Source organism: Serpula lacrymans, assembly GCF_000218685.1.
Source record: "Serpula lacrymans var. lacrymans S7.9 unplaced genomic scaffold SERLAscaffold_1, whole genome shotgun sequence".
Taxonomy (NCBI): Eukaryota; Fungi; Basidiomycota; class Agaricomycetes; order Boletales; family Serpulaceae; genus Serpula; species Serpula lacrymans.
Genome location: NW_006763290.1, coordinates 1,292,204 through 1,318,033, shown reverse-complemented (window position 1 = coordinate 1,318,033; position 25,830 = coordinate 1,292,204). Strand labels below are relative to the sequence as shown.

Below are 25,830 nucleotides of genomic sequence, written 5' to 3'. Positions count from 1 at the left end.
CCAAGACAGACTTCATGTCTTTGACCATGTTCTCAGCAGCCTTGTTCTTGCTTTTTCCAGGTTCTACACCCATTCTGGGAAGGTACAATCTTGTAACCTCAAATGGTGCCTTTGCTATAGCCGACAACTGTTTAATATTGTATGAGAACTGGGCTATCTTTAGCCACTTGGCCCAATCTGTTTGCCTGTCGTTAATAAATATGCGGAGGTATTGCTTCAATTCCTGATTGAGCCTCTCTGTTTGTCCATCAGTCTGCGGATGGAACACCGTTGATAATTTAGGTTTAATGCCCAGCATCCAGCATAGTTCTTTCGTAAATTTACTAGCAAATTGTGGTCCTCTATCAGAGATAATTGTTTCTGGTAACCCATGAATAGACCATGCAAAATCTTTAAATAAATTTGCTGTACCAGCGGCGGTAATAGTTTTATTGGTGGGAATGAATACCACTTCTTTGGAGAAGCAATCTACTACCACATTACTGAATTATACACATTTTGATTCGGGCAGATCCGTCATAAAGTCAACCAATATATCCTACCAGGGACCAGCTGGTATCGAATTTGGCATAAGTTTACCAGCCGGCGGTTGATGAGAGTTTTTTGCCATGGCACATCTCAGACAGGATTTTACGTATTCCTGTATGTCTTTGACCATGACATGTAGTCTCTGGAGATCAACTCCATTGTTCGTTGCCACCCAGGGTGCCCAGCCACTGGAGTGTTGTGATGTCTATCTATTGCCTTGATCCTTGCGGACTCAGGCACATAGATTTTGTCTTTAAAATGGAAGAGCCCGTCTTCCCATAAATAGTTTTCATTGCCATCAAGGCACACCTTCTCTTCTGAGGAGATGTCTTTCTTGAAGACTTCCAGAAGATCAGAATCCTGCCCAATTCTAACATTGGCAACCCTTGATTGGTCTATCAGGGTGACATATTTGTTGTCATCTTCTATGCCATTGGCATGATCCTCTCTTCTGGACAAAGTGTCTGCTTTCCCCATTGAAGTTCCAGGCTTATGAATTAATTTATAATTAAACCTTGACAAGTATACCGCATAGTGAGCCTATCTACGGTTCAAGTCTCGGGCCGTCATAAAATACTCCAGATTCTTATGATTGGTCCAAATTTCAAATTGGTGCCTAGCACCTTCTAAGTAGTGCCGTCAGTGCTCTAAAACTCTAATGATGGCCAGCATCTCTTTGTTGTAAATTTGATAGTTGCGCTCTGTAGGCGACAAATCATGTGATAAATAGGCACAAGGCCTCCAAAGACCATGAGGGCATTTAATTGATAGAACAGTCCCATTAGCAAAATCAGAAGAGTCGGTTTCTAGCCAGAACTCTTTGTCTAATTCTGGAAATGCTAATATGGGAGTGGTCATAAATGCCTGCTTAAGTTTATCAAAAGCTTCTTGTTCTTTGGCGCCCCAGTGCCAAACAACATCTTTTTTTGTGAGATTGTTCAACGGTCTCGTTATCTTTGCGAAGTTTTCAACAAATATTTGGTAGAAGTTGCCTAAGCCAAGGAAGGCCCTAACTCCTTTTATGCGGGTAGGTTCTGGCTAATCTAGTATAACTTGAACTTTCTCAGGGTCCATCCTGATTCTGTTCTGGCCAATTATCGTACCAAGGAAGTCTACTTCCTTCACTTTAAAATTACATTTTTTGGGTTTGACGAATAGGTCCTGTTGCTGTAAGCATCGAAGGAATTCTTGCACAATTCTGTCATGCTCAGCCTCATTGTCCGACTTTGTGAATATTAATAAATTGACAATGTAAATAACAACACAGTTCTCCATATCCGCAAAAATCTCATTCATCATGCTCTGGAAGGTCGCCGGTGAATTGGTCAACCCGAAGAACATGACAAGGGGCTTGAAGGATCCTCAGTTGCACGTGAATGCGGCCTTCCAAGCATCTTCTTCTTTGATTCGTATGTTATTGTACCCCCAGCTAAGGTCCATCTTTGTCAAGATCTTGGCACCAGCCAATTTGTCTACTAGCTGACTGATCAAAGGCAGCAAATACATGTTTTTAACCGTGTATTCATTCAAGTAATGATAGTCTATAATCATACACTTTTTACCATCCTTTTTAGGAATGAAGAACACCAGGGACATCATAGGGCTTTTTGAAGGTCTGATGTAACCCTTTTTAAGCTGTTCATCTATGAAACTTGATACCTCATCTCTTTCTGGAGCAGAGAGTGGTATTATGTGTTCTTTTCTCGGTTTGAAGGTGTCCTTCAAATCTATAGCATGGTCCCAAGGCTTAGCCTCTGGGAAACGCTCTGATTTATGTTTATAAAAGACTTTCCAGAAGTCATGGTACTCGGGAGGTACCAGCCTCTTAATCTCTTCCTCAGGTTTTACCTTGTCATTGCCATCATCAATCTTTTCTAAAGATCTCAGCTCATAAACGTGACCAGCGTTTATCTTTTCAAGACGCCCAGTTTGACAGACGTGACTTGGCTTACCCATGTCATCACACTCCTGAGGGCAACGTGACAATGTAACAACCCCTGTCTGCCAGTTGATCTCAGGATTGTGTTTAAATAGCCAGGTCCAGCCCAAGATGAAATTAATCTTCCCTAGTTGAGTAGCTTTGGTGGTGACTCGTTCTCTGTGTCCTTGGTACTCGACAACAAAAGAATGTTTGTGTGTAATACAGCCACCTGGCTCTTATTTTGAAACAGGAAGCTTTTTTTTCCCATTTGAACTGGAATTTGTTGCAAACAAAAAGTTCACCAGGATCACCTTTTTGCAACCTTGTCAGATGCACTACTATTATGGTATTTATAATGGCCAGTAACTGGCTAGAGGCAATACCATATTAGATACAACATTAGGTTAATCACAGTGTTATAGTAGGCTATGGACCAAACAAGTATGGTGTGACTATCACATAGATACTATAGAGATACAACCATACCTTTGAAACACTCTGAGTATGTCCAAATTTACCCTTACCTTCAAAAATTCAAAAATCTCATGTAACCTGTGACAACCTCAAGATTATCTTAACAAGGTCAAGCAGTCTGAGTCTGATATGAAAATATTTCAACTTTGTTTTTGAGACCATCAGCTTTATTCTCAGACTACAGAATATATTACAGCCAAAATGTGACTCTTAAAACCCCAAGGACATTGATGACTTTTTTTTCTGTTTTTATCATATATCATAACTTCAACTTCAACAACCAGAATATTGAGTGACTATCACACATAATAATTGCAATTCCAGAGGGCTTGTGACTTGTGAAAAAGGTGTGTAACTGGTTTATATAAAGTCTGAATCATAGTCAATATTTCTCCAATACATTTCTGTACTATTCCAGCTACTACTCAGAATGTGCTTAAATTTGAGAATTGTCCCTCTTCAGAATACATCTTAAACCTACTTTTGTTAAGCTCCACTAAACTAAAACCTTGCACATACAATTGACCCTTATTCAAGAAATTATACTAAAATATTGTAGTAAACTGCACAACAAAAGCCTACCCAAGAAATAATGCATCAACATGCATTGTATGAATGTCATTATGGGAAAATCAAGTGAAAAAGCCACAACAATGCTAGCAAGTGTGAACTTTCTATGTGAACAAAAGGCCAATTTTTTTTAGCTGTATTAAAGTCTTTGCTATTTTATTTTAGTTTGAGTTTTTGTGAACCATTTGATTGATATTGAGAATATGATAATTTATTTTCGAATATTCTTTCACTAGTACTGCAACTTGTAGAGTTTACTATTATACCTGCCCATACATATGCAAAACTATTTTCACAGGTAGCTGTATAATCCTAATTGATATCAAAATGTTTTTGAGTGCATGGTCTTGAGTTATTATTTTGTGTCATCATTTTACTTTGGTGCTTTCTTCTTTTACTTCAACAAATTGAAGTTTTCAGATTATTGAGTTGATTGATTTTCAGGGTCTCAATGGCCTTTGTGTCTTTTGAACTATGTGTTACGCTTGGAATGTGCAAGCCTGGTAACACTGGGTTTCTGATATGTGAAGGGTTTCTGATAAGCTCGTTGTAGACGAGTTTGAGACATATTCTGATGATGAGGGTTTCAACTGATGAATACCAAGTTACACTGTTGAAGCGTACAATCGTATTGGAGATAGTAACTGCAATACAGGCCTATATATATAGTGTCTACTTTAGGGTAGGCATTTGTGTTGAACAAACAAGAACGGGTGGTACTGTAACAGGCAATGTGTGTGGGAAAGTATAGGTAAGTAGCAGAGCGTAGCTACTTGTGAAGAGAAATAAAGTCTATGGTGAATACAGTTTGTAACACTATGCCCTACATTTCACTGTGAGAAAAACTGCTAATCTCCCAAAATAACATTGCAAATTGGATATAAAACTTAAAGTTGAGGCAACATTTTGGCACTTTTAAGCTACAATTAACAAAGCAAGACTGGCTAAGTAATTTCCATTTTGTGAGGGGCTAAATTGTTGAACAGAAACACAATATTTTGATAGGTATTATATGAAACAATATAACAGCATGTGCTGCATGAATATTATATACAAGGCCCTAGTATACAGAAGCCCCCCTCCATTCTCTTTTCTGTTTGAAGGGGAAGTCAATGTGATAAATCAGCAGCTGTAAACTATCTACCTGCAGAAAAGGGGCTGGTGTCTGTATAGGGTGATTAGGTTAGGTGGAGAGTCACAGCTGCTATAGAGTGAACCCATATATTGCTTGCAGCAGCATGTTTATTTAACACTACTTATTTGTGCATTTTAACATCTAATTTATCTTTTATCTTATATAAAGCTGTTCTTTAATATCACAATATTTTGTTATCAATATCGTCTATCTTTTAGCAGTCATTGTTGCTGGAACTTCCCAGATGGACCCCTGATACCTGTGACATGTGATATTTTCAAAGATTGCCCAACTGGTCAAAAATTAAAACATCCCATATAGGCTGTGGGTAATCCCGCACAATATGAAAATTGACTTGGTGCACCATGTTCCTGGGGGGCTACTAGCTGGATAGGTTGGTTGAAGATGATCAAGCTAAAAGCCCTAAAATTTGGGTAACCTGAAGTGTTACAGCCTTTATGTTAGCATAACCAAGGTAGCAATGCCAAGTTTTGAGAGTGGGTCTGTTAAAGAAAGCATGATGGACAGTCATGGAAATACAGGTCATAGCATATAGTTTCTTTTTAGTGAGGGTGCCAAACAAGATGTGTGCACCATTCGCAGCAGTGACCCAAGAGGCATTTGCGTCAAAATGTGCAGAGCTGTGTATGGAAGAGCAGAGGGTGCAGATGGAGATGAGACAAACAGTGGCATTGGGGATGTAGAGTACACCATTTAAGGTGATATGGGTGCCACATCCAAGGTTAAGTTTGATGGAACCAATGCTAATGGCTGAAATTAAAGAGCCCCCAACACCATTTATGGAATGAGGAAGAGTTTGGCAAAGGGAAAAACAATCAGAGACAGTATTGGAAATGTGGACCAAAGCACCTGTGTCAAGGAAAACAAGTGTTAAAAAAGGATCCACTACAGAGGAGGCATTAGTTTAAAGTGCCAAAATGGACACATATAGTGCATTAAAAGGAACAGGTGTAGAACACCAATCAATGGATCCATGATTATCTGCTAAAGTAAGAAACCTGTGATACTCTTCAGTGTCAAACTCAGTGTACAATAAGCTGTCACTGGGTAGTGTGATAAATGCAGAGGTAGCTTGATTGACACTAGAGGGTGTTATAGTGGCAGGGTCAACAGGCAAATTTGGCGCTGCAGCAGAGGATGAAAGATAAAAGGCAATTCTATTGGAGGTGTCAGCAAGGTAACTTTTACCAGAAGAGTCAGTGCAATTGAAAAGACCTAGTACGGTTGTAGAAGTTGACTTCGTAGTAGGCATGGTGGAACCTTGGTGTTTGGCACACTTGGCAAGACATGTAGCATTGAATTCATCACAACGGCCTTCCATAGGTCCCCCAGGTTGCCAGAAGTCAGGAACAAGGTGTTGTAACAATCAAAGTATGTATACTCTGGTGCACAACAAGCCAGGCAGAGAATGGTGAGTAGTAGAGGAGAGGATAATCTTCCTTATGGTAGGGCTGAGTTTGTTATGAGTAAATAACAGGAGGACTCGCTAAGGAGTCTCCTTGATCTACTGGCATATCTACTACAGACTATTTGCATATGTGTACTATACAGTTGATGAAGAAAGTGGCTAATGATGTCATAGGGCGCAGCCTGCATGACCAGCTCTACTGCTTGAGAGACTTGTAGCTAAGAATAAAGAAAAGCAGTGCAGCGCAAGAAAGTGAAAGTGGAGTGTGAACAAAATGGAAAGTGCCGCATGGCACAGTGTGTGAAAACTATGAAAGAAAATTAAAGTGGAGAATCAAATAGGTCCGAAAATTGTGTATCGTAACAGGTGTCCAGTGTGTTTGCAGTTGGAGCATATATGGGGTTGTCTAATAACAGTGGAGTTCTTAACAACTAAAGCAGTATCAATTGGCATGCAACCAGAGCAACGGACTTGTTGTTTGAGGTCCAAACAACAACAAATACCATTAGTTTTAAAAGTCATTTTGTCTTTCTAAAGTTTGGAGGACACAAAGTCACAGATGTGACACATCTCGCTAGAGAGGGCATTAAGTATGCCTATTGTGAGGAAAATCTCCTCATTTGGTACGTCAATAGCAAAAATACAACATGAAAGGTTTGAGAGACACTTGCTAGTGTTGGAGTAGGTTTCAGAATGGCTATATTTTATGTCCAGGAATTGGACATCTCAGTTGTCACATCCAAGGCTCATAACCTTTTAATGTCTAGGAACTAAAGAACCTCAGTTAATGACAAACCAACTGGGTTGATCTTTTGTAAGTACAAGTACCTAGGGATGAAAGAACTACGTACAAAAGATCAGATCAAAGAAAGAGAAAGATAAAAAGAATAAAAACACCCTCAGTTAATGATGAACCAACTGAGGGGAAAATAAGGAAGTATGAAGTTGATAAACAAGATAGTATAGTCATGTGACATTTTAGAATGTATGTGGGTACGCATAAATTCCAATAGAATTGCCCATCAAGCTATCACATTGTCAATTCCCTGTCCGTGTTGCCTTTGCCATGACCATTAACAAATAGCAAGGGCAATTAGTGACACAGGTTGGGCTGGATTTACGTGTTCCAGTGTTTTCACATAGGCAACTTTATGTTGCATTGTCTTGCTGCACTTCAGTTTCAGGAGAGAGAATAAAAGTGCTATTTCTCTATGGTTCAAATGATAGATGTACTGTCAATGTGGTGTATCCTGAGAATCTGACTGGCTTTATCCATGACTTGCAAGTGAATTTTTGCCAAATTCTTACCCTTTTCACTAATGTGTTTTGTTATCAGCTCATATTATCATCCTTTACCATTGCTGGAGTCTTTTTTTTATGTTTATCAATGTAGTACCATAGAATTTTTATGTTACAATATATGTTGATGTTTATAAAGATTCAATAAGTCATCTGCTCAAATCCAGCATACTATGCACAGGTTTACGGTAATAACATTCAACAATTGAGCAGCAAATCAAACATGCATTATAGGATTCAAAGACTTAACATACTTTACAGACAGCATAAGTCCACTGACTTAATATTTTGATCACTCAACAGTATTCTTATTTCTTGTCATATAGCACAAACATTGCACCACAGTGGCAGAGCCACAGGTTGGAACTCGTAATGTCATAGGGCACAGCCTTTGTTACCAGCTCCACTATGCAAGAGAGTTGTAGCTATAAATACAAAGAAGCTGCACAGTGTGAGAAAGTGAAGTACAAGTGGAGTTTGAAAATAAAAGGAAAGTGCTGTATAGCATAAGTATCCAAAAGAAGAAGAAGTTTAAATAGGAGAATGAAAATCAAGAGCTTGTATGAGAGTGCCACTTCCTGCAGTTTAAAGTGGGGCAGAGTACATTATCTAATCTATCAATCACCAAATACTAATATCAAGATTTACAGATTTGTACAAAATGAAGCCTGTTATCAACTTGTTAGGCATTCCTTGGAATGATGAGCTAGGTCTTAATATACTTAACACAGGTGAAACGGTATAGAAGGAACTTGTTATAGTGCATTGGTACATTTTGGCTTCATGACTGGTAGCAAATAACTTTCAGAAAAAGGGCTGGATCCATTTTTCCGACATGCATGCCTTGTTGGGTAGAGCCTGTAACAACCAAAAGTTTGTTACTCTGGCGCACAACTCAGACAAGCTATAGAGATGATGATGAGGGAGTGGTTACCCTTTAGGCTTCAACAAGTTAGTTGTGAGGATACAACAGGAGGACTTGCTGAGGAGTCTCCTTGATCTATTGGGGTATATATACTACTACAGGTTTGTTTGTACATATGTACTATACAGTTGATGAAGGCAGTGGCTAATAATGTCATGGGCACAGCCTGTGTGACCAGCTCCACTGCATGAGATACTTTGTAGCTAAAATAAGAAGGAAGGCAGTGCAGTGCGAGAAAGAGGAGTTTGAACAAAAAGGAAAGTGCCGCATGGCACAGTGTGTGAAAACTACACAAGAAAGTCAAAGAGGAGAATGAAAATTAAAGGTCCAAAAATTTTGTATTGTAACACTACCTAGCTCTCACCAATAATCAATCCACATAGTGTGAGCAATCTGATTACACTGATTATTGGTTGCAGTATGGTTTGCCTCCATTGGTGGGGCGTGAGAAAGCTCACCATTGTCAACCTCGGGAGTAGGGTTGAGGAGGTTGACACCATCAGGAGCACCCATATCAGATAGATCATGGGTTTTAATGAAGTTGTACAACATACAGACAGCAGGTGGAACCTTGGCTTGGATGGACATGTCATACTCTATAGCAACCCTCAAAGTCCTAAACAGGCCCTTTAAATCATTCGCTCCACAATATTTCAGGCAGATGCATGGTGTAGATTAGAACATTCCTCAGGATTTTGAGGTCTAAAAAAACAATTTTTAGTCTATTGTAGCATAGTAAATAGACACTGTACATTACCTGCAATTTCCCCAAGCATATTCGGCCAAATGATAGTGGAAACCTCTGTAGGGGACCAGCAATTAGTTACATGAAGGAAAACCTGCATCAGTAAGATAGTAGCAATGATGAGGGATATATAGGTTATGGGTTCAAGCATCATGGAACAGGCTGGCATCTGCAACTGATCCTTCTCAGCTGCTAAGCACATATATGAACTTCATATTGAAGTCACAGCACATCAAGCGGTTCTGGGTAACTGAACCCTTCCAATTGCAAGATATGTGTGCACAGAAAATTAACACATGTTTTGAGTTGGAGTATCCATTGGCCTTTAGTAGATCTGGCAACTTTGAAAGAACTTCCTGCCACACCCCAAGCTCCGTCCTGATACAATCAGAATGCCCGTTTATCAATTCCCAGACCCATCCATAGCCTGTCAGGATTGAGTTGTTGTACGGTCTTGGTTTGGGGCGTTGCACTTGTCCTTCCACTACAGCCCAAATAGTGTGTGTGATCAATTCAACGATGATAGAAGCTAGTTTTGACATCCGTAAATGGGTCAAGTACATCCACTGTTGGCTTGTGACTAGCTGTTGTTTAGCTACAGATCCTACCCCTCTGAATCACAAGTATCATCTCCTTCCATACAAGTTGCATGATTGGCATCTGGGTTTGTGTTGTTGAGTTATAATCTATACATTACAATTAATAAAAGTTTCACCACAGAAAACTGGAGAGGCTCCACAAGCTTCCCGGTCATTGTACAAATCTACACCCCTGAGCACCGGTGAACTGTGGTTGCAATCCTTTGTGGAGACTGGGGCCCTCATGAGTGCAATCTTGCGTGTAGCTCATCTTGTACTCTATGAGTTGGCCTGGGAGGCACTGGTTCAAGTTGAGGACCATATGGATGATGTGACAGTACTAAAGGCAGGGAGCTCAGTCTACAATGTGCTTTCTATCATCAGCAACCGGGAGACACCAGTACACCAGGATTGTCTCTCAAAAGTAGAGTGGTATGACATGTTGGCAAGCATAAGAGACTACAATGAGGCCATTCTGGAGCTCATAGGGGCAGGTTTTTGCTTCAAGTTTGATAGTGGGACTATTGCTGCATTTAGTGGAAAGTTGCTGAATCATGGGGTTTTGTCCTGCAGTGGTGAGAAAATATGTTTTACATACTGCAAGCTTGTAGCTATTTGTAGTAGCTCACTCAATGAAAATGATGAAACCCGGGCACACTGCAGTTGGATACCGGGAGCGAGTAGAAGCCCGGGAATTTTGTATTACTACAAAGCTGGGGGAGTATTGGATTACTACAAAGCGCAGGAACACAGGATTACAGATTACTACAAAGCCTGGGAACACTAGATTACCACAAAGCCCGGAAATACTAGACTACTACTATTACATAATATAATGGACCCCAGGTTTCCATTAAATTGCAGTGTTATTGATTGGTCCACTGCTCTAGTTATTCCTCAAACAACTATGCCTAGCCTTTGGAATGATTCCTTTGCCTGTTCTGAGAACTGGTTCCATATCCTGATTTGCCTTTCTGCATATGCTCCATGACCGGGTTTAGCCTCCATTTCATTGACATTGTAAAAAGCCTTCCCATGCTTAGCTTGATGTTGAAAATACTGAACTGTCCACTTCATCTTGAGGCACACCGGAATGTCCTCTTCTATCCACCTATTGTACATGGCTTTTGCTCTTAGCCAGCAAACCTGGTAAACTGTATTTTACTACTAAATGTTAGCTGTTTGATACCATAAAAGCATGACTGGGCTGGAGCACATATATTCAGACATCCAGGTTTGTTGTGAGGTGTCACCTTTCAGATCCATGCTCCAAAACCATGGCAACGCAATATTGCAAAGTCCAGTTCCATTGGGATTCATGAGCTGGGTACTTGTCTTGAGGTGGTCTGGTTTGAGCTCTTGATATTTTTGTAATATTTCTGCCCAGCTCCCAAGAGATATGATTGCATGCCGGGCTCTCTTTTATATGGCTGAGTGGACTTTGATGTTGGCTTCCACATAGGTAACCTCTGCCCAAGCCTTCAACTTTTTATTTTGAGACCCCTGGGCTGCTCTCACCTTTGTCCTGAACAGAAATGACTTTTGACTTGGTAGGATACATATCTGTATTAAGAACAAAGCTTGAAGGAAGTATCTAGCCACTTGCTGAGAGCAATCAGGGACTGGAACTAGAGTCCAATGTGAGTAACTAGAGAATAGGAAGCAATGGACTCTGCAGTACTGTCCGAAGTTTTGTAAACAAAGGTAAACAAAGCAGCCACAAGGCGAAATAATAGAGAACACAATCAATAGTGAATGATAGAAGAATAGATAGAGAAAGGAATGAAAATATATAGTTAGCACAAAGGTGCAGAATCACCAAAACTAACACTCCCCCCTGATGCTGCACCTCCCAAGCATCAGCTCCCCCCTGATCTAATAAGTCCCATCATCTTCCTGAACACTTCCACTTTAGGCTTGGCAAGAGCCTTGGTCAACAAGTCTGCAGGCATTTCAGCAGTGGGAACAAAGGTAGGAGCAATCTGCCCAGAGTCAACAACATCTCTCAACCAATGCCATCGCAGATCAAGGTGTTTCATCCGACCATGGTGCTTAGGGTTCTTGGATACAGAGATGGCAGGTTGGTTGTCAATATGAAGGGTGGAAGGAGAGGTGATAGGATAGCCCATTTCCTTCAACAAATTTTGCATCCAGCAAATCTCTTTGCCAGCCTCAACAGCAGCAATGTATTCTGCTTCAGTGGTGGACAGAGCAACAATGTTCTGAAGCTTGGAGCTCCAGGAGACAGCACCAGATCCCATCTTGACAATATAGGCACCAGTAGAACGACCAGAGTCCTTGTCACCACCATGATCAGCATCAGAGAAAGTGGTGAAGAGTTCAGTGGAATTAGGATCAGGACCAAGGACAAGGGAATGATCAAGGGTGCCTTGCAAGTAGCGGAACAAGTGCTTGACAGCGCTCCAGTGAGTAAGACCAGGATTAGAGTTATATCTGGCAAGGACTCCAACAGTGTAGGCAATGTCAGGACGAGTGGTAGTGGCCAGATACATCAGAGCACCAACAGCAGCAAGGTAGGGAATGTCCTTCATCAAAGCAGCATCACTGGATGTTTTGGGAGACATGTCCTTGGTGAGGCGCAAACCAGGATCCATGGGAGTGGACACAGGCTTGCAGTCCTTCATGCCAAAGCGCTCCAGAATGTCCAGAGTGTACTGATGTTGGGAGAGGGAGATGGTGCGATTACTTAGGTCTCTAGTGATGGAAATGCCAAGTAGGTAAGAAGTAGGGCCAAGATCACGAAGCTTAAAGTGCAGGGAGAGGTCCTTGACAGCTTGGTCAAGTGCAGAAGTAGAAGTGGATGCCAGTGTCATGTCATCAACAAAGACAGGCAGGATAATGCGCACATCAGCTCTGTTAAAGACATAGATGGCAGAGTCTGAATAAGTACGCTTGAATCCGGGTTTTTCAAGCACAGTGTGCATCTTCTGGTTCCACATTCTGCCTCCCTGCTTTGTCCCATAGATGGCCTTGTTCAACTGGCAAACAAGATTGCGAGGACCCTGATAGAATCCCTCTGGCTGATGCATGTAGACCTTGACATCCATGACTCCATTCAGGAATGCATGGGAAATGTCAATGGAGCACAAATGGAGGTTGTGGATGGCTGCAACGGCAAGGACAACTCTGATGGATGATATGTGGACAGTAGGTGCAAATATTTCGAGGAAATCAAAGCCAGGGCGCTGGTTATAACCTTTGGCCACATATCTGGCCTTGTAGCGCTCAACGGTGCCATCTGAGTTGCGCTTGATCTTGAAGACCCACTTGCCACCAATAGCCTTGACTCCAGGAGGTAGTTCCACTAGTGACCAAGTACCATTGCGCTCATGAGCTTGAAGCTCTTCCATGGCTGCCTCTCTCCATTTATCTGCATCAGGACGCTTCATTGCATCTGCAAATGACCTAGGCTCAGCAGAGTCTCCAAAGTGTGCTACTTCATCATCAACTGCCTCAGAATCACTGTCATCACTCTCAATGGCAGGAGTAGGTTGTCTGTGTTGAAGCCACCATGGTCTAGGTGGTCTCCTAGCCCTTACAGGGCGTCTCAGTGCAATAGGCAAGTCAGGAGAAGGTGAGCGATGAGGAGGGTGATTTGGAAGCTCAGGAGGTTGATTCACAGGTGGTTTTGCATCAAGGTCCAAATGAGGCCCATTGTCAGGCAATGGCTGAGGCTGCTGAAGTGCAGCTGGTGGGCCCATATCTCCCCCTGGACCTGGTGCAGGGACATCCTCAATCAGGCCCAATGGCATGGATAGCGAAGGTGGAGTGGGAGGTGGAGGTGGGACATTGTCAGAAGACCTCTTCAAGCCAGGGAAGTAGCGCTCATCAAAATCAGCTCTCTCAGAGATAACAGTGCGCTTGGTGGTAGGATTGTAGAATTTCCATCCCTTGTACCCCTCAGGGTAACCAATAAACACACATTTCCATTTCTCCATATGAGAGCCAAAGACGCCTCTTTTGTCCTTTTGCACATGCACATAGGCAGTGCAGCCCCAAACGCGAAGGTGAGACATGTCAGGCTTGCGTCCATACCACAACTCAAATGGAGTGGCATGGGCCACTGCATCAGTGGGACACCTGTTCCAGACATGCACCAAAGCGGACAGACATTCACCCCAGAAGCTGTTAGGCAATGCAGACTCTGATAACATGGCAGTGATACGCTCAGTCAGAAGTCTGTTTGCTCGCTCTGCCACACCATTCTGCTGAGGACAATTCCTGGTGGTATGCTGTCTGACAATCCCATGGTCATCTGTGAATTGCTCAAATTCCTTGGACATGTACTCTCCCCCTTTGTCATTGCGCAGAGCCTTGATTTTACGCTCCAATTGAGTCTCAGCATAAGCCTTGAATCTCTTAAAAGCATCAAAGACATCTGACTTGGCCTTGAGAGGCACAACAACACGGAATCAACTGTGATCGTCAATGAAGGTGACCCAGTAGCGATAACCAGAGAATGTGGGGGAAGAGACTTGGTGTACATCAGAATGGATGAGGTCCAAAGGATGAGCAGAGCGAGTATCAGATGAGGGGAATGGATTGGCATGCATCTTGCCAGACAAGCACAGTTCACAGACAGGATCAGGAGCAGCCTTGGATTCCAGTGTAAGCCCAGTGACCAGATCTCTCTGTATCAGTCTCTTGACATCAGCATGATGGTGGTGAGCCAATCTGCGATGCCAGAGCATCAAATCAAGTGGTATAGTCGCAGTAAAATGTCCCAATTCAACACAAGCAGCAGTAGATCCATCAAGGAATGCTGCATTGTTGTCATTGATAGTTGCAGTGAACAAGAGAGTGTTGTCATGCATAAAGGACATGGAATGAGACGAAATAGTGACATTGAAACCACTTTGACGAGTTAAATACAAGACTGAGAGGAGATTATTTCGAAGATCTGGTACATGGAGCACTCTAGAGAATTCCACAGCCCTAGCCACTTTGCCATTCATCACAGGATTAAACACCACAGTACCAACACCAGCTGAATAGACAACAGTGTGATCAGCCAGCTTGATTGGCACACGATATGGGGTATAGTGGTGCACCCAATGACGATGAGGTGTCATATGAGAAGTGGCGCCTGTGTCTGCATTCCAATCAATGTCAGCATCAAGTTGGAGAGGGCAATGAGGATCAGAGGGATGAATGGAACAAAAACTTGCATTTCAAGCTGATTCAGTGACCGCAGTAGATGAATTGGCATTGTTGGGCGAAGATTTGGGCTGCTGAGAGGTATTCTGAGAGTTGCTGGAGCCTGACTGAGCCTTATTGCCACGCTTGTAGCAATTTTTAGCACCCTCCACTGCCTGTTGGCGACTAGCAATGTATCTGTGGCATTTATCTTGGGTATGACCAAGTAAACCACAGAAATCACACTGAACGCGAGTAGAGGTGGTGGATTGGTTGCAATGATGGCAGTTAGGATGGGTGCAGGTGCTATTGGCAGTGGTAGACGAAGAATGCAAGGCAGAATCGACTTCAGCACGACGACAGTGATTGACCTCTTCAGCAAGGAAAGCATCCCTGAGCTGGGTCTTGTCCAAGGTGCCCAGAAGTAGTAGAGATGAAGTGAAGTGGGCATATTGATCAGGAAGCGCCCTAATCATGGCCATGCATGTCAATTCATCGTCCAATTCAGACAATGAGAAGCCAGTAGGACAAAGATTTTGAATCTGATGCATGCCTTTGTCAATTCTGGTCATGAGAGACTGCAGGGACTCGTCCTCCTTCTTTCTGATAGAGAAGAAGTCGTCATAGGCATTAAATCTTGTCCCAGGCTTCTTAGTGACGTGCACAATTGCCAGTTTCTCCCAGATCTTGACTGGATCATCAATGATGCCATCAAGATGGATGCACTGCTCTTTGGTGACATTGAGGTATAATGCACCAGCAGCCTTTTCAGCTCCCAACTCCCATTTCTCTATTGCTTCAGCGTCAGTCCCAGGACACTTTTCAGCGCTAGAGACGAGCCTCCACAGTCCCTTGGTCATCAACCAAGCTTGCATTTCACCACTCCACTGGGGGTAGTTAGTGCCAGACAAGGGATGGAACTTGGGATCAGAGTCAGACATGATGGGTGTTGTATAAGACAATAGAGCAATGATAAATGATGTAAGAGACGGCTATAGGCGATGGAATAGTGGCAAAGACAATGGGCAACAGTAGGAGGCGAGCAGATAAGATGGTGAGGCGGTAGAGAGAGGATATGGAGAGGGTCAGAAAGCGCAAGGATAGGTCCAAATAGCGTCCAGAAAGCGTCCAAAGCAATCCAGGAGGGTGCTAAGGCTTCCTAGTGCTGCTACAGGGTTACACCTGTGTTCCCCTTTCAATTCCACACTGATATTAACAGAGAAATCGCCTCGAGACAGTGTTGGTTAATAGGGCTTGTATATGAGTCAACAAAGTGACTTAAGCTCCCCAAACACCGCAGACTGAGAGAGGCTCTAGGCAACAGCAAACTGAGGCAATGCAGGCGAGCTTCACAGTCTATAGGCTTGTTCTATCTGATAATGGACAGAGTAGAGAAGATTGGAGCTTTATGCACACACCAGATATGCCAAAAAGCGAAAAATAGGGCAAAAAGTCGAAATTGATACAGAGACAGATAAGATGGATGGATTGCCACCAAATCAGAGGTATAGGGAACGTTTTTATAGAGTAATAGATGGCCCAAATATCACAAGAAGTGAAGCACAGGATGTGGAGATATGCAATAGGAGTCCAATAGGGGTGAAAGTGCCAAAAATGCAAACTTCACAGAGGATGATGGAGTGGATGGATTGTCCCCAAATTGACGGTGTAAAGTGCAATAGTATAGGGTAGTAGATGGCTCAGATAGGGCCAAGATCCGAGCACAGGATGTGGAGATATGGAATAGGGGGCCAAAAGGTGATCAAATGATGATGAAGGCTCACAGAAAGATCCAGCTCAAATCCAACCACTCTGACAGGTCTCCTAGGGTTATTTAGGCCGTAGAAGACGATGGTAGAAGTTACAGGACGATCAGATAAGGATTGGGCGAGATATGGTGCAGATAAGACCAAAAAAGCGTCCGAAATGGGGGTAACTTGCAACAAGGAGTTGTTGTTGGAGATCAAGATGAGATCAGAGTAATCTGAGGTGATGGATGAGATAATAAGAATCCCAGAAGACAATGGTTACGATGGATAAGCAGTAGGACACTTGGATGGTGAGATATGAGGTCAGGAAGATGGCTAGAGCACAGGGCTCATAACCTATTAAGAACAAAGCTTGAAGGAAGTGTCTAGCCACTTGCTGAGAGCAATCAGGGACTGGAACTAGAGTCCAATGTGAGTAACTTTATTATTAGAGAGTATGACAGGTATACAGTACCTAGAGTCCAATGTGAGTAACTAGAGAATAGGAAGTATTGGACTCTGCAATACTGTCCGAAGTTTTGTAAACAAAGGTAAACAAAGCAGCCACAAAGGCGAAATAATAGAGAACACAATCAATAGTGAATGATAGAAGAATAGATAGAGAAAGGAATGAAAATATATAGGTAGCACAAAGGTGCAGAATCACCAAAACTAACAATCTGATGCATAGGGGTTTGAGGAATAACTAGAACAATGGGCCAATCAATAATACCACAATTTAATAAAAACATGTCACCCAGCCAGCTCATCTTCAACGAGCAGACTCTCACCCAGCCGGGTTGTTTAAGATGGTTATCCTGTATTGTACATGTACTGACCCAGCCCGGTAGTCTAGGATGGGCAGCCTCTCACCCAGCTGGGTTGTTAAGGATGGGCACAATAATATCACGTCTAACATGGCCCAGCTGGTACACTCCGCCAGACTCTGCTGGCCCCATCTATCTAGTAATATCATCAGGTAATAATGCGCCGTCTAAGATGGAACATTATTACTATACTATGTTTCCAGGTAGTGTTGCCAGGTTTAGAAAGCTTCAAACATTGCAAGTAGTTCTTTGTCATGAGTGTCATAGTTGAGCTCTGGAGTGGTAAGGGTAGGGGAGTGGAAAGCCACAGGGTGGATTTCACCATCCGGAGCCAAGATGGAAAAGACAGCAACAATGGTGTAGTCTAAAGTGTTGGTTTCTGCAATCAATTGTGCATCCGGAACCCAGTGCAAGAGGACCAGAGCAATTGTGAAGGTGTTTTTCAACACTTATGAAAAACTTTTGATAGTCATCAGAGAAATTCCAAGGAATATCTTTCCAAGTAAGGCAGGTAAGTGGAACAACAATGCCGGAGTAGTTGTTAATGAAACAACGGTAGAAGTTGGCAAACCCTAGGAAGGACTGGATTAGTGTTGCCGCAGCTGGCTTAGCCAAGCTGCAGCTCAATAAGTCACAGTTTGTCAGCTTTGTGGCTTTAAGTAAGCTGCAACTTCTTTAAATTGAACTGTGGCTATTGATATTAAATGGTTTGGCGGCTTAGTGACTTAACAGTTTGAGATGCAGCTTCCACCTATAATAATCCATGGAAACAATAGACAGATAGAACTTATACAATAGACAACTCCCATATAATTTGCAACACCAATAGTAAGATAATTTCAGATTTATGCCAAAAGAATGGCTTCAGAAGTCTGTAGTAAAAAAGAAAACAAAAAAACATAACTTGTCGTGCTATAAATGAAAACAGAAAAAAGTGAAGTAACATCCTTATGCAATAGCATTTTGAATACCACACCTTCAAATACCTTTTCCCCCAACTTCTGAGTAATATTCTTCATCCAAACTGTTGATTGCTACACAGATGAACTTGGCAAATTGGTAGATGTGATGATGTTAATTCTTTCTGGTCCAATCATATGAATAGTTGTACAGGAAGCCATGATGTGCTGCAAGGTTGCGAAATAGATTACAGATATAAAAATAGTCAGGATCCTGATTATAGGCGAGTGAACGAGTATACAAGAGGAAGTCATGAAATTCTTTGGGAAGACCATGACATAGTGCAGCAGGCGTAGTGTGAAGCTTCTTCTTCTTAATAAGTCTGTACTTTTTCTCCTTGCTGCCCTTGATTCCCAGCCATGGAAGAGATCCATGGAGAAAATAAATTTTAATATAGACAATTGCTTCCAAGTCATCACATTGGGATTGCTGGATGCCCATGTGAGCATTGCATGATAAATAGCAAATAGTGCCAAGTGATTTCTGGCCATCTTTGTAGGGAATATGTTCACCAGTGATTGGGTGTATCTTTTCTGTGCTTAAGCCAAGATCAATCAAATGCAGGATGCCAGCGCTTCCATTGACACCAAGAAGAAAGTTTTCTGGCTTTAGATTACAGTGAACAAGATGATAGGAATGAAGAATCCATGAGATCTGAGTAGATATGAGCTACATTCTTGTAGTAATAAAAAATACTTGCCATTTGATCAATCAATATCAGCACTGTCTTAAGGCTAAATTTACGGCCACATAGATTAAAAACTTGTTCCAGTGAAGCTCCTAATAAATCTATGACCATTTCATTGTCATCTTCATGAGATCCATACCAATATAATTTGGGAAATCCTATGCAACCTCCAAGTTGTTCATATATCTGTGCCTCTCTCCAAAGATGGGTTGATAAGGTATCACCAGCTTCTAGCTTAATGGCAACATCCTCATGATTAAGCATATCAAAGCCACGCCAAACCTGTCCTTTATGATATTGGTATAAATAAAAACAAATCCATAACATATATGAATATTTACCAAAAGATCCTGTGGCAATATGCTCCTCCAAGCAGTATTGATGATTGATGATTATGGACAGATCAAGTTTGTCCTTAGAGGCAGTCATCCTGAGGAAGAAGGGAGCCTATATACACCAAGATATACACAGAAATAAGGCGGAACAAAAGTTGAGGAAGGATTAGTTGGACTCAGAGTTGGAGTTTGAAAGAACAAAAAGGCTTTTACTATATTTAGCTGGCTGGGAAAACATGGTATGCAAAATAGGACCTCAGTAGTGACAAAAGTATGAATTTTTGAATACCTAGACCTACAAGCTGGTAGCGCAAACTTTATCAGACTTTGAAACTGACAGAATATTGAGAAAAAATCAAAAGGAAAAAATAAGTCATAGTACATTTACAGTAAGCCACATATGGTAAATCATAAACACACCAATTCATATTTTCAGAATAGAACATACAAAAGCAGCTACATCTTCTGACTCAGGTAATAACATTTCCTCTGGATTATTCCAAAATGACATTAAGTTAGATCCATCACGGCACGCAGAGAACTTGAGGATTTGTAAAGCTTCTATAATGTCAGCACTGTGGCTATTTCTTCTTGGTGTGGCAGTCAAAGCAGCTGAAGAAAAAACCCGCTCACAAGGGACTGAGGTTCCTTGAATTGGGAGGTAGTCCAATGCCATAGAAAATAATGTGGGGAATCTGTGGGAATGCATCTGATAGATGGATGCAAGAAATTAGTATCAAACAGGTAAAGTATGAATTATTCTTACCTCCCACCACTGAATAATATTGTATTCTTCTCTAGGTAATTCCAGGTAGGCATTATGCTCCTCCTCAATTGATCTTAATTCAGGGGAAATATTAGGTAAGCCCATGTCTAATAATCCATACTCCTCAGTCAAAGAACGAATGATGTCCACAGCTTGATAGTTTGTAGATCCATATAGTTGAGGTGGTTGAAATTGCTGTGTTTGCGGCTGGCCAGGCTGTGTACTAGGAGTAGATATTGTACGGTGATACTTCTGTAACTAAAAAGATTTGTTTCAGTAGAGGTCAGCCTAAATAGGATGAAACTACCCAGGTGCTCAATAGCCTGTATATTTGTTTCAACATAAAATTCTATTACAAAATATTGTACTCACTGGTTGCAATTCTCTAAGCCTCCCTAACATCAAGTAGGTGGAGTCCCACCTTGTCTTTACATCCAATATTAGCTCCAAGGTTGGTAAGGTAACAACCTCATTTTTTCCACTTTTATCATGTTTGATGAAAGTCCTACTTTTATTCCCTGGCTTTATAATTTGCTGCAATCACTCTCAACAGTAAGATGACTTCCTGACAGCATGAACAGATTTTCTTCAAATTGTAAATGGATCCCATGCTGCTGCCTGCTCCCATATCTGTTGGCTGGTTTCAAAGGGAGGAATACCAGGATTCAAGTTATCCAGGTTTTCATTATTATCCACTTCTCCTAGCTTTGAGAAAGATTTGATAATAGCCTGAGGACAAAAATTAATGATATGTGCAAAGCAATGCATACATCCTTCAATAGGATCAAAATTCATAATTGAATACTTGTTGCTTAAAATATCAGCTAATTCTTCCATAGCACAATCATTTGATGTGGCATTGTCCATTGTGATAGCGCCAATCTAGAAATATAATATATTAGAAAAACAAAATAATAGATGAACAATTTTACCTTTGCTTTTACTCCCACATTTTGAAAAATGTCAACTAGTTCCTCTGCAACATGCTTGCCTGTGTAGTGCCCATTTTTTCTATGGAAACCCACTATTTCAGTACAGAGCTCCAAGCGGCCAGAACATTTTGAAAACCAGTGGGCAGTTACACCTAGAAGATGCTGCACCGTTCTGTTCTGCCATAAATCCGCAGTGAAGCTAACTTTCCCTGGTGATTCCTAAATTGTACAAAGTCATAAGATAGAATATAAATATGGAGTTAATAATGTTACCTGAAACTTCTTATGTAGTTGGATCATAAAGTCTTTCCATTCAGAAATAATAATATCCCGCATTTTTGAGTGATGAGGGATGTTAGCATCTGTGATAGTTTTTCCCCCCACAAGTAAAAGGAGTTCCCAAAATGATGGATGGTCAACAATTTTTATACCCTGTTAACATTTTGTGAGTCTCAAAAACAAGCCCTTGCTCATTCATAACAAGACCACCCCCAGAAAAATCACAATAGGTAAAACTAAGCATAAATCTTGATCCTTACTATCTCTATGAGCATTTGTGCAAATATTAATGTTAATGACAAGGGAGAGAAATGGGCTGACAGGAGATCCAGGCTTGCCTAGCAAAGTATCCACTATCTTGACTAGATTAGAGTATTCTTGAGGAAGACAATGCTCTATCTGTAAGAAAATGTATTCAAATCATATACATCCACAGAAAGGAAAGAAAAAAAAACCTTTGATTCAATCCACTCAAACACCTCACCAAAGGCTGCTTGAAGGTTAAAATAAAGCTGTTCATTCTGTTCAGTTTCACTGGATAGGTAAGGCAAAGATTGACTCTGGTTGGCGCCAACAAGTCTATCTGGATGCTCTGCTGGATCATCATGACCCTGTATACACTCTGTTAAGAAAGCACAAACCATATATAACATAGAACAACTTACTGATGTACCATACCTATTCCACCAAGAAAAATAGATGCATTGAAATTGCTGTGCACAATTTCCTCCATTTCTGAACAAGGGTAAGTCATCTATACATGCTTTTGGGTTGCCTGACAGGTTGGTCTTCATATCTTGAGGCATATCCTGGCATACAAAAGCCAATAAAGATCCATTGTCATTTTGAATGTTGATCTCATTAGGTATGGCAGACATTGGTATGCATAGATACGTAGATGCGGTCTTGCAGCCATTTGTGTAAAAATTTGATAGCTGTAATAAATCTGTTAATCAGTAGAGTACCTCTAAAAAAGATAAAAATACCTTAGTACAGAGATCTGCAAAGTTGAGGATTACTGGTGAGTGCTCAAAAATCATCCTCTGGGCATTGGTCCAGTCTATATTTTCTGATTGGATGCTCCTGGCAGGGAATCAAGTATTTGCTGTTGCATGCCGGTCATAGGAGGCCTTGACCTGGACGCAGTGCCCTTGGCGGACGCTGGAATCACCTTGGTCTTGGTGGGTGGCGAGTCCTTGTTGGAAGACATCTTCATGGTGGTGGGTTGCAATAGTGATAGAGATTGGGTCCTCCATACATGGCACAAGGGCTGCCCTCCAATAACCTTGTGATTGTTTTGGAAGCACAAACTTACTGTAACAACCAAGAGTTAGTTACTCTGGCGCACACAGGAGCACACTATAAAGGTGGTGATGAGGGAGTGGTTACCCTTTAAGCTGCAGAGAGTTTGTTGGTATATAACAGGAGGACTCGCTGAGGAGTCTCCTTGATCTATTGGGGTATTTATACTAATACAGAGTGTTTGTAGCTATGTAATGTACAGTTGATAAAAGCAGTGGCTGATGATGTCAGAAGGTGCAGCCTGTGTGATCAGCTCCACTGCGTGAGAGACTTTGTGTCTAAAAGAAGAATAAAGGCAGTGTTGCGCAAAAGAGTGGAGTTAGAATGAAAAAGGAAAGTGCCACATGGCACGGAGTGTGAACTATAGTAAAAGGTTAAGGCGGAGAATGAAAATTAAGGGAAAGGTCCAAAAATTGTGTTATTGTAACACTACCCCCTTTCTAAGGCTCAACTTCCAGGCAAGACCATATACCGGAGGTGGTAGTTAAATTTTCGGGCATAGTTTGAAAAAGGAAATTAAAAAGTTTTGAACCTATGCCTCTAAGCTTCCTAGGAGCTGAGGAATTCATAGAATAAAATTCGCGAACAGTGTTGCGGGAGTTATCTAGATGGGCTTCTGGCTCCCACGTTCTGTCCTCATCGCCACAGCCTTTCCATAGGACTAGGAACTCTAATTTACCACGCTTCAAGCGTGCATCATCCACCACCTGTTTGGCTTTGAACTCTTCTTCACCTTCCTGGGTGACTACAACCGGTCCGGGCCGGTCTACACACTGTCCTGGCAGCGGCCCTTTGTAGGGTTTCACACGGCTAATATTGACCGTGGGTACTACCCTCATTCATTTTGGGAGTTCCAACTCCACTGCATTGGGTTTGACTTCCTTAATCCGGTATGGGCCAATCCACTTTTTGGTCAGTTTTCTAGACTGCCGAGCCACCTGGCCCAATCTGTCTGCCTGTTATTAATAAATATCCAGAAATATTGTTTCAACTCCTGGTTGAGTCTCTCTGTTTGTCCATCAGTCTGCGGATGGAACACCGTTGATAATTTAGGTTTGATGCCCAGCATCCGGCATAATTCTTTTGTAAATTTGCTAGCAAATTGAGGTCCTCTATCGGAAATAACTGTTTCTGGTAATCCATGGATGGACCATACAAAGTCTTTAAATAAATCTGCCAGACCAGCGATGGTAATGGTTTTGTTGGTGGGAATGAATACTACTTCCTTGGAGAAGTGATCTACTACCACTATTACTGAATCATACCCATTTGACTCGGGCAGATCTGTTGTGAAATCAACCTATATATCCTGCCAGGGACCAGCTGGTATCAGATTTGGCATAAGTTTACCAGCCGGCAGTTGATGAGAGTTCTTTGCCATGGCACATCTCAGACAGGATTTTATGTATTCCTGTGCATCTTTAACCATGCCAGGCCACATATAGTTTCTGGAGATCAACTCCATTGTTTGTTGCCACCCAGGGTACCCAGCCACTGGAGTGTCGTGATGTCTGTCTATTGTCTTGATTCTTGCGGGCTCAGGCACATAGATTTTGTCTTTAAAATGGAAGAGCCCGTCTTCCCATAAATAGTTTTCATTGCCATCAAGGCACACCTTCTCTTCTGAGGAGATGTCTTTCTTGAAGACTTCCAGAAGATCAGAATCCTGCCCAATTCTAACATTGGCAACCCTTGATTGGTCAATCAGGGTAACACCTTTGTTGTCATCTTCTATGCCGTTGGCATGATCCTCTCTTCTGGACAAAGTGTCTGCTTTCCCCATTGAAGTTCCAGGCTTATGAATTAATTTATAATTAAACCTTGACAAGTATACCGTGTAGCGAGCCTGTCTCTGGTTCAGGTCTTGGGCCATCATAAAGTACTCCAGATTCTTATGATTGGTCCAAATTTCAAATTGGTGTCTAGCACCTTCTAAGTAGTGCCGCCAGTGCTCTAAGGCTCTAATGATGGCTACAAGGCCTCCAAAGATCATCAGGGCATTTAATTGATAGAACAGCCCCATTAGCAAAATCAGAAGAGTCAGTTTCTAGCCGGAACTCTTTGTCTAATTCTGGAAATGCTAATATGGGCGCTGTTGTAAATGGCTGTTTAAGCTTATCAAAAGCTTTTTGTTCTTTGGCGCCCCAATGCCAAGAAATATCCTTTTTAGTGAGATCGTTCAACGGTCTCGTGATTTTTGCGAAGTTTTTGATAAACCTTCGGTAGAAATTTCCTAAGCCAAGGAAGGCCCTAACTCCTTTGACACGAGTAAGCTCTGGCCAGTCCAATATGGCTTGAACTTTCTCAGGATCCATCCTGATTCCATTCTGGCCTATGATCATACCGAGGAAGTCTACTTCCTTCACTTTAAAATTACATTTTTCGGGTTTGACGAATAGGTCCCGTTCCTGTAACCATCAAAGGACTTCTTGCACGATCCTGTCATGCTTAGCCTCTTTGTCCAACTTCGTAAATATCAACAAATTGTCAATGTAAATGACAACACAGTCTTCCATATCCACAAAGATCTTGTTCATCATGCTCTGGAAGGTTGCCAGTGAGTTGGTCCACCCAAAGAACATAACAAGGGGCTCAAAGGATCCTCGGTGGCACGTGAACATGGCCTTCCAAGCATCTTCTTCTTTGATCTGTACATTATTGTACCCCCATCTGAGATCCATCTTTGTTAAGATTTTGGCGCCAGCCCATTTGTCTACTAGCTGACTGATCAAAGGCAGCGGATACGCATTTTTAACCGTGTGCTCATTCACGTAATAATAATCCATAATCACGCGCTTCTTACCATCCTTTTTAGGGATGAAGAACGCCGGGGACGTTATAGGGCTTTTGGAAAGTCTGATATAACCCTTCCTAAGCTGTTCATCTATGAAACTTGAGACATCATCTCTTTCTGGAGCAGAGAGGGGAATCATGTGTCCTTTTCTTGGTTTGAAAGTGTCCTTCAAATCTATTGCATGGTCCCAAGGCTTAGCCTCTGGGAAGCACTCTGACTTATGTTTAGAAAAGACTTTCCAGAAGTCATGGTACTCGGGAGGTACCAGCCTCTTAATCTCTTCCTCGGGTTTTATCTCATCATTGTCATTGTCAATCTTTTCTAAAGATCTAAGCTTGGCATAAATGTGACCAGCATGTATTCTTTTATCAAGCTCAGTTTGACGGACATAATTCGGCTTACCCAAGTCATTACACTCCTGAGGACAATGTGACAATG

The 25,830-nt window shown here is 41.8% G+C and overlaps 2 protein-coding genes across 2 annotated transcripts; both read right to left on the bottom strand.

The window, feature by feature from the left end:
- Positions 1 to 15,135: 15,135 nt before the first annotated feature.
- On the bottom strand, positions 15,136 to 15,699 carry SERLADRAFT_338068 (uncharacterized protein; the record flags this gene model as incomplete). Its single annotated transcript, XM_007312160.1, has 1 exon — positions 15,136 to 15,699. A coding segment is annotated over one exon (564 nt), but the record flags the coding sequence as incomplete, so codon positions are not given.
- A 2,711-nt stretch (positions 15,700 to 18,410) lies between these two features.
- SERLADRAFT_344757 (uncharacterized protein) lies at positions 18,411 to 19,311 on the bottom strand (the record flags this gene model as incomplete). The annotated part of the gene is given in 2 exon segments (XM_007312159.1): positions 18,411 to 18,950; positions 18,970 to 19,311. The coding sequence occupies 2 exon segments, from the start codon at positions 19,309 to 19,311 to the stop codon at positions 18,411 to 18,413; spliced, it is 882 nt and encodes a 293-aa protein (XP_007312221.1).
- Between the last annotated feature and the right edge of the window lie 6,519 nt (positions 19,312 to 25,830).